At 39.6% G+C, this 9,032-nt stretch overlaps 1 protein-coding gene across 2 annotated transcripts; it reads right to left on the reverse strand.

Moving 5' to 3' along the window:
- Nucleotides 1-714: 714 nt before the first annotated feature.
- Nucleotides 715-8,744, reverse strand: LOC115673517 (DNA mismatch repair protein PMS1). Of its 2 annotated transcripts, none has more exons than XM_056314840.1 (11): nt 8,298-8,744; nt 7,463-7,786; nt 5,723-6,907; nt 4,571-4,821; nt 4,358-4,484; nt 3,938-4,006; nt 3,706-3,779; nt 2,897-2,962; nt 2,159-2,262; nt 1,357-1,538; nt 715-1,102 (listed from the first exon to the last, which is right to left on the reverse strand). In XM_056314840.1, exons 1-11 carry the CDS (start codon nt 8,535-8,537, stop codon nt 983-985), a joined length of 2,742 nt encoding a protein of 913 aa, XP_056170815.1. In that variant the 5' UTR covers nt 8,538-8,744; the 3' UTR covers nt 715-982. The 2 variants fall into 2 exon arrangements, with proteins under 2 accessions (XP_056170815.1, XP_030451572.1); XM_030595712.2 differs by having other exon boundaries at nt 4,571-4,836; nt 8,298-8,742.
- Between the last annotated feature and the right edge of the window lie 288 nt (nt 8,745-9,032).

A 9,032-nucleotide genomic window follows, 5' to 3' on the forward strand; every position in this document is an offset into this window, starting at 1 on the left:
AGACCTGAATTGTATTATAACCATAACAAATTAGATTTATTTTGTTTAATGGAATCAACTCGAGCAATTTATTAGCCTTTTCATCTTCTTTTATTGTGTTGTTTCCTGGCATAATAAGAGAATTCGGGTATTGAATTCGTGAACTCCATGTCAGAGAAGAGAAAAATTCTCACTAAGGATTTTGTTATCTATAATATTAGGTTTTGTTTTGAATGATTTTTACTTCTTATGTTTTACTTAATTTAAATCTTAAAACGCGCCTGCTTTGACTTTTTATTTAGTTATAAACTCTTGAAACTTTCACAACACTCAAATGTTTACATAAAATGGACGGATAATTGTTTCACAATTTTTTTTAATTCATATAATATTTTAAATTTGAAAGGGAAAATAAAAAAAATCATATTTTGTTTTTGCTTCAGTACATACCAATAAGCCCTTCTAAAGTAAATAAGACTTCACACTTCAAAGAAATCACAACCCTTTTTTTATACTCAAAGTATCTTCAATTAGTTATTTTATAGGCATTCTATCAATGAAAGAACTTGTAAATTAATAATCTTATTTTATCCCTTTCAAATTGCCTTTTATATTCAAAGTGCACTTTCGCTAGTCTTGTTTTATCGAAACTCTCTTTTCAATCAGTCCTAGATTTTTCTACTTAGCTAATTAAAAAGGAATGGCGAAATACAATTAATTAAGGGAATTATGAAATTAAATCGCAATAACATCAGGAACGTTTGTATATATGTACACTGCTAACCACATTAATGGCAAATGTAATTGAATCAAGGTCCTCGCAAATTGTTCATTGAGGAAATCCAGAATTCTGAAGACTAGATTTATACAACAATTGCATGAACAACCTCCTATCCATCATCATCAGGCAGCTAAAAGAGTGCTGCCGACGGTCGGATCATCGCATAAGTTACAAGGCTTAATTACCTCAGTTCATGGCAGCATCAAGCATGAATCGTCAAAACTAAGCAGAGTCTTCATCTGACGTTTTGCAAATCGCCGTCAAGTCGACCAAATGACGCATGGTCGGCCTTCCATGGGGGCAGTTCCAAGGAGACTTGAGATCTGCCAAATGTTCAAGTATCTGCACCAAAGATGGGTCGGACAGCAAACCAATTATATCACTGTCGTTTTGTCATCAACGGTTAGCCAACAAAAGTCCCAGGTAAGACCATGTAGGAAGTTAGCAGCACAGAGGAGGCGCATTTGCGCAAGACTTTTGCATTAAATCACGCTCGATGACTATTCCAGATAGTGGAATCATCTAGCCATCCAAGGTAAATAAGCTTCGCTAGAGGGGGAAAATATCCATAAAAGGCAAAATGACACACCAATCACCTTTTGCATCTCGCTTTTTCCGAGAGGATCTCCAATCTTGACAGAGGATCTACATGCCCGCGATGCCAGCATCGCACGAACTCTAGATGGGCATACAGAACTGACAGTGTCCGATCTGTAAGAACCAAGTATCGAGCATTCCCCATGGCCATCAGCGAGAGTGGAGATCAGGTCTTTGACATCTGTTTACAAAGCAAATCAGCGTTCTACATCTTGAGTAGAGTAATTTCGGCTACTACAGAAGTATCTGCAGAGGTGACTTTCCTGGACAGAATGTGGAAGTCTACAGTGTAGTTGCATATGCTTATCCGCTTATCAATTGATGCTCTTGGCGCCATAGAGATAAGACGAGATTCTATAAGTCATCATTATCCAGTAAGAGATGGATATAAATTGTTATTTTATTCCAAAGTGACGAGAATGATCTGCCCTTGTTCTTTCTCTCGAGATATTTTCTTCATAATGCTTTCAGCTTGCATTCCAGAGGCACGGTTTAAATCACCAAAAAAGGTTAATCTGCATAATTTTGACCCTTCCAAGATCTGACACACAAGAAACCTGACATCCTTAAATTCATTTTCAGTTTTACCTTTCATCAAATAGCATATGATTTGTTGGCCAAAATTAAGGACACGTTTAAATCTTCTTATGAAATAATTCCATGTCCTGTATGAGTGTCTAGATAGTATAGCTTTGACTTAATAGCTCAAAAGGGTTATCAGATGGATGCTCAACACAAAAGCTTGACTGAACAGTCTGTAATTACCATTGCCTTGAAAGAGGGAATCTAAAGAGGAAGTACCTTCTACTCCGAAGGTTATGTTTTTACTGAAGGGAACGGCCGTTAGTCTAAAATGGCATCCTGGTGGAGCATGTGGATCTTCTTTGAGAACAAAACCATTCTTCCTGAAGTTTAGAAGACACAAACGTCACGTCACCATGAAATGAAACACCGCATGTTGAATGCATAACAAAGTTGTGGCATGTAGTACAATCACCAGACAGAGAATGCTCAACACAAATGAAAATGACATTTGTATTTCCACTTGCTAGTTGTCTAAGGACTTAATTATCACCCTAGAAATTAGGATAGCGGACTGCAAGTGTAGCTATGAATAACGATAAAAGACATTGTCACAAGAATGCTGTGTTGCTAGTTGTATGTGCCAACTGCATATATGAATTATTTCAATCTTTGTTCTTTTTTCTTTTCAAATTTGCCTGCTTCAGTCCAGAGAACCATCCTCAACACCCTTAATGTCTCCAAAACTTCTCTTATTACCTGAACACCTAGCATTCTGAGTACCAAGAGATTTGCTCCAAAATCGTCAGCATCGTCAAGATGGTTATGAGAAGCCATGGAATTTTGAGGGAAGAAAGAACCGTAGGAACTATTTTTGGCTGACAAGTTATTATTTTCATTCTCCTGCCTTCCTCTATCACATCCTTTGTTTATTCTATCTTGAAACTGCTGGCGATTTGGTGGCAAATATGAAAATTCTAAAAACTGTGTAAAAACCAGATCATATCAAGATTGCACCTGATTGTGTCCATATGCATTGACGCTACCACTTCTTCTTCAGGAGATAACTCCAACCTTAAAGGCCTACATATACAGTTTAGAGTAAAATCAATACTTGAATTTTTTATATTCAAATAAAATGTTTCATACAAAATCTCTGAAAATAAACTTAAGCAAGTAATTCAATCCTAAAACCAAGTCCAAACTTTGCAAGTATGGTAAATACACAACTGTTTTCTGCCCAAGTAACTTATCGCTTTAACCATGGCATATAGAAAGCACATAGAGTATTATTAGCACTGACATTTGCATCTACCTGATTATCATGCAAGGTCAACACAGGTATTGCCAAATGATTCAAAGAGTGTGCAGATTCAGTAGCTCTGTTAGCTCTTTGAACATGTATACTTGTACTGGCTGAACATTTTGTTAGAACATAAAGAAGTCCTACGCGTGTTGTTCAGCCGCCTTCTCTTAATAAACAAGATAAAATCTCCAAACGTAAACCATGGAATCCTGAAGCTAGGACACTAGTAGACTAGTTTAGCATGCATAGTGACCTTTAATGTCAAAGCTTTAAGCCTTGAACAATGAAAACGGATACTCCAAACACATCTCAAGGTTGCAGCACCTAATCTCATGATACCAGGATCTTTTAACTTATCATTTTTTGGGAAAAAAGACACATCTTGGAGGAAATCCCAAGACAACATACCCGAGCAGGTTCTTCCATGTTCTCTCAACAAGTAGAAACCGACACTTGGTATTCACAACGGGAAATGACATGATGATATTAAGCTCAATGAAGCAGGTATTAAGCTCCTCACCTCAGTAAAGGCTGTTGGTTCAAGATGGTGGAATGACAGAGATGCTCAAAATTAAACTTCTCATCAGCAGCATGCTGCAGAGAAAAGACTTGGAATCACTCATCCATCTTAGCTTAAGCGGTCGAATGAAAATTGCAGGAAAGATGCAACAAAAGCTCATCATTTGGCAAAGAAGGGCAGAAAATTTGATAACCGAGGCAGAATTAAGCTCTGAAACAATGTTTGAATTTACCTGATCCACTATAAATAAGTCTTCATCTAACTTGCCAATGATAAAACCAACGTTGAATTGCCCCATTACCTGCAGAATGAAATACACAGATAACAGTGTTAATGTACACGAGCTGCCAAAAAATCGACATAATTGAGCAATTGACGGTAGCTAATATACTATTCAGTACGTGCGCTCAATATGTCTCCACTGGGGGTTATTGACAAGGAAGTGGCCAGTTGCCACACATGAGAAGCAAAACCTCAGTTTAGTCAAGGTGTCATGCTTCCTTATCACACAGTAAAAGGGGATCCAGAAAAGAACAACAGCCATGTCTCCCACAACACTCTGCTATCTCGGTTTACTAAAGCAAATCTAAGGGAGACATACAAGCTGATGCTCAAACATTTCTACGTTCATGACAAATATATGATTTATGACCTGCATTCGACGAAAATCTTCTTTCTTGAAACATATTTCCAACTCCTTTGTTGCTGCAGCTAAAGCCCTTGCTTTTCGCTCCTCATTGTCTGGCTGAGAAAGCTCCAATGTTGCAGCAGCATACTGTCTACGAATTAGCATCGGCACCTTTTTTTATCAGAAACAGAATGAACTTTTGACTATCAGTCCTATCACAAAAGTAAAATTGCGGACCTTTTTGACTTCACACTCCTACATATATAAGCCCCTGACTGCAATCTCGAGAGCCTCTTCTGTCGTCTTGTCTGTAGCTCTTGAAAACAAAATTGCAAAGTAGAAAACATCCTTTCACTAGGCAAAGGCATCTGAGTATCTAATGTGGATCCAGAAGCTAGAAAAGAGGTATCTGATGCACAAAGATCTTCCGCCAAATTGTCGTTGTCCTTGCTGATTAAAACTTCCTCAGCAAGAGGCAATACTTTCTCCTGATCCACTAGTATCTATGAGAGGAAGAGACCACGAAAAAAAATTCAAAAACTGACAATTGAATCACTAGAAAAATACTGTTGTTAGATGAGGTGGCTACAAATTCTTGTCATGAGAGAAGGCTACAGTAAAGTATGCATCTAGCTATTGCAAAAAATGCCACCCAGTTTGCTTTGCCCGGAGAGTATAGCAGTCAGTAAAATAAAAGGGATGCATATTACTAACAATCTCTATTTATTGAGGGGATAAAATAACTAGCTAGTTACAATTCCAGCAATTACCAACTCTCTTCAATAAAGGATGCTTTGTGTTAACCAAATAATGAATTCTGAAGCAATCAGGAAGCAATTTATGGCCTAAATTGAGTCCAGCGGGCATGACCAATCATAGTGCTCCTGAAAATTGGGTTGAACCATACACGCAGAAGCAATTCCAGACTTAAGCTAACAATACCAGTGAATAGTGTTCAACCATGAATGAGACATATGAATACTCATTGTAGCCAGCACATCACTTCTCTTCTTTCCATATGGAGGGCAATTTACATAACTCATTTGCTCATTATCGTTCTTGTTTTCATTCGTCTTAGATCCATAGCTTGTCTAAGATTCTTTTGGCCAAACACACAAATAGGACTCAAAGCATTTCATTATAGCATCCCGGCATGCCTAAAAGTCCCAAAGACATATTTTGACAAAACATGGTACAATGCTTAATGGGATCGAGTTGTAGCGTGGTTCATTTTCAACTAAGGTTGTGTGCGTTTGCATTTCCTTTCGGGTGACAGGAAAACACCTAGAGAGCTTTTGTCTGGTATTGAACACAAAAGTTTACAAACTTTATAAAGTAACACAATTATGCTTGAAACTAAGTTCAATATAACAATACACTGTCACGTACCTCCTCAAGCTCTCCCTCATTGATGCTGCCATCAGAAATATCAATTTTTGCAGAGATTTCTTTCTTATGATGCTTGGAGGGCACAAACTCAATTTCTTCATCAGAAACATCAATTTGCTGGTGCTTAGCTGGAGAACTGATGCCGACAGAGTGTATTTTGGAATGGTCCTTCTCCAACGGAAGATGAAGCGTGTGATTTCTTAAGACAGGCATTTCAGATAGTGCAGAAATACTGTTCTCGTGCTTTCTCTTACTTACAGTAACAAAATTTTTAAGTGATGACTGAATACAGCTTGAGCGACATTGAGAATCTCTTTGAGCAATTGGATTCTCAACTGAACCTAATAGGTTTTGAGAATTTTGTTTAACAGCGGTGCCTTTGTGGTGGGCTTTCATTGTGCTGTCACTGAAATAATTAAATTTATCAAGACTGTGAGCTCTCAGACTGAAGCCCCCACCAACTAATTTATCATCTTTATGTTTATTCAATCCTTCCAGTACAGGGGAGGCCTGGATTTCACCTTTGACTTCTCGAGGGGAAACATCTTCATCTGCAGCATGCTCAACGGCAAGATCTCTCGTATGGTCTTCCTCCAAAGCTAATTCTTTAATCAATGGATAAGATTTATCATCGGAAGGATGCATCTTCAAGCCATCCTCTTCCATTGAAGGATCCTCGACCTTGTTAACACAAAAGCTTGCATTGTTTGAGGAATAGATCTGCTGCAAACCCTCCCTTAGGGCATGTAATATGGAGCTTTCATCAGAAAAAAATATTTTCCTTTTGTCAGGGGTTACATTAACATCACAAGCTCTTGTTGGAACAGTGAATTTCATGACTGCAACGGGATACTGCTTTGAGTTTGCACCTTTATATAACTCATTAACAAGCTTGCTTACTTTAGGCATATCGACTGGTCTTCCATTCACGAAAAAGAATTGTCTGTCTCCCAAGTTGCGTCCACTACCCTGTCCAGGCTTGGAAAGAAAACCTTCAACCGTACAATCACCTGAAACACTAATTGTCACAGGCTCTAGGCATTTAAATGTATTCATTCCAAACACTGTTATGATGTTATCTTTGAGAGAGCCACTTCCTTGTGTTTTAAGTACGACAGACTTTGCATTTCTTCCAGTTGTGTTGGTGCAAACAATCCGAACTCCCTTGGCAATAAGAGCATAGGCCTGCAAATCAAAGTAATTGAGGGAAATGCAAATTTTATAATTAATCTCCTAGGTAATTTACAAGGATGCCGAAGCTGCACCAAAGAAATAACAAAATTCCATACTTCAAATGCTAAACCGAAGAACTTGCATGGATAATGATACAGAAGAACAACACAGTGGCAGAAGTGTGATCTACTGAATCTCCCATAGGATAATCAGAGTCTAAATGCAACTTGAACCATAATCCAAAAAAAAAAAAAAGCACCTAAACTAATTATACAAAGAAAACCACTCGTCGATAAAGCCTGCGAAAATCAATATTGCAGAAAAGATGCACCTAGTTTCCGACACAAATACCTAACAAACTACTATGCTCCAAATCAATATGTTCAGATTTATAAACAATGGTAGAACATGTATAGATATTGAGCTTGCCAATTTAGCAACAGTGTGATACTCAGCAGACGTAAAGTATGTAGCCAAAGATAATAAGAGGTGAGATGGTATTGAAGGATATTTTACCATATCGATAATAATATAATTGAATTCGTGAAGCTAATATGAAACACTCACATTCATTAAAGATATCAATTTCCCATATTCTTTACGGATATTGCGGCTAAATTCTTTGCTTCGCACTGGCAGATTCGAGAATAGCTTTTTGACAGTAACCGTTGTCCCAACTTGACGTGCTGTCTTCTTCTCAGCGATTAGCAAACCCGAGTGGTCAAAAGTCAAGTGCGTGGCGACTGACTCATCTTTCGTCCTTGTCTCGACTGTTAAGTTCCCTAAGGCACAGAGGGAGCTCAATGCCTCGCCTCTAAAGCCAAACGTCGTCAGCGACTGAAGATCCGGAAAATCAGCTAGCTTGGAGGTGTGATGTTTAAGGGCAAGAACCTGCATTGATCAAGGACTCAGCCGACATTAAGCAAAGTCTTGATAAAAGACGAGAAAAAAAAGGCTAGTATCAAGCACGAAATTAGTTGCAGGAGATCCACTACATTAGGAGATAGGATTCAACTGCGCCGTTCCCCACCAAACAACTTGTGTTTTTTTTTTTTTTTTTGAGTAATCAGAGACTACTGTCCTGCTTTCAATAAGCCACATTCTCTTTTCTTGTTTCCTTATTCATCATCCGTTTACCCACCCATCCTTCTACCGATCATCGTAGTGCTTTTCTGTCAAGGTTAAATCTTTGAGCAATCACATCCACGTTCAGTTCAACTATCATTGCCCTACAGTACGATGGAGATCGAGGATCAGAATGGATGCCACTCCAGCATCGACCGAGCTCAATCAACACGCCCTAGCCACTCGCTCACTACTGCACAGCACGAAGAGTCCACGTCCCCGACAGGCACATATAGTCCCGCCCACCCGAGAGCGACGCAAGACGAGCAAACACTACCTTGAAGCTGCTCGGCGGAATGCCGCAACCGTTGTCGACGACCTGGAACCACTCCTGCCCGTACTCTTTGAGGGCGATCTCGACGCTGGTGGCGCCGGCGTCGAGGCTGTTCTCGACGAGCTCCTTGACGGCGGAGGAGAGGTCGAGGATCACCTGGCCGGAGCATATCCGGTGGACGGCGCTCTTGTTGATGGGCCGGATGGCGGGAGGAGGAGAAGCCCCCGGCCCCTCCGCCTCCATCGGAGGGGGGCCGAAGCCCTAATCACACGAACGCCGGAGTCGCACGTCTCGCCGTCGGAGGCCGGTTAATTAGTGCGAAGATAAGGCGAAAGGCGCCGATTCCGTGGGAGTTAGCAATAGAATGAACGGAGGACTGAGAACACCACGTGCCGGAGAGAGCGACGGAGTCGGGGTGTTCGGCGTTCGCGGCGGGTTTTGCCGCCAAAACTGGGAGGATATCCGAGCGGTGGTAAACTCGTAAATACGAAGCGCCGGTGAGTCCGTAATTGGAAAAGCATTTCGATCAGTCTTTTCTTTTTTTCGAGAAAATTGTCCAAAAAGTTATAAACATATTACACTTTTGACAATTAAATAATAAATTTTTCAATTTTATCAATTGAATCCTAAACATTTTCACTTCTTACGAACTAAATCCATCTAAAATCGCTGACGTCAACGCCGACAAAACCACGTGGACATTTTTAAATAATATTTATATATTTTTTAATGATTTTT

Source organism: Syzygium oleosum, unplaced genomic scaffold, assembly GCF_021117445.2.
Source record: "Syzygium oleosum isolate NSW1041296 unplaced genomic scaffold, Sole_v2.1 Sole_v2.09, whole genome shotgun sequence".
Taxonomy (NCBI): Eukaryota; Viridiplantae; Streptophyta; class Magnoliopsida; order Myrtales; family Myrtaceae; genus Syzygium; species Syzygium oleosum.

Bases quoted from the DNA above. Each gene is read 5' to 3' on its own strand.
- LOC115673517 (XM_030595712.2), bottom strand. From the start codon at position 8,537: ATGGAGGCGGAGGGGCCGGGGGCTTCTCCTCCTCCCGCCATCCGGCCC. The intron at 4,837-5,722 runs GTACGTGACAGT...TTCCTCTCATAG, and splicing joins ATGAGGGAGAGCTTGAGGAG to ATACTAGTGGATCAGGAGAA. The intron at 2,263-2,896 runs GTGCAATCTTGA...TCTAAACTTCAG, and splicing joins ATGCATATGGACACAATCAG to GAAGAATGGTTTTGTTCTCA.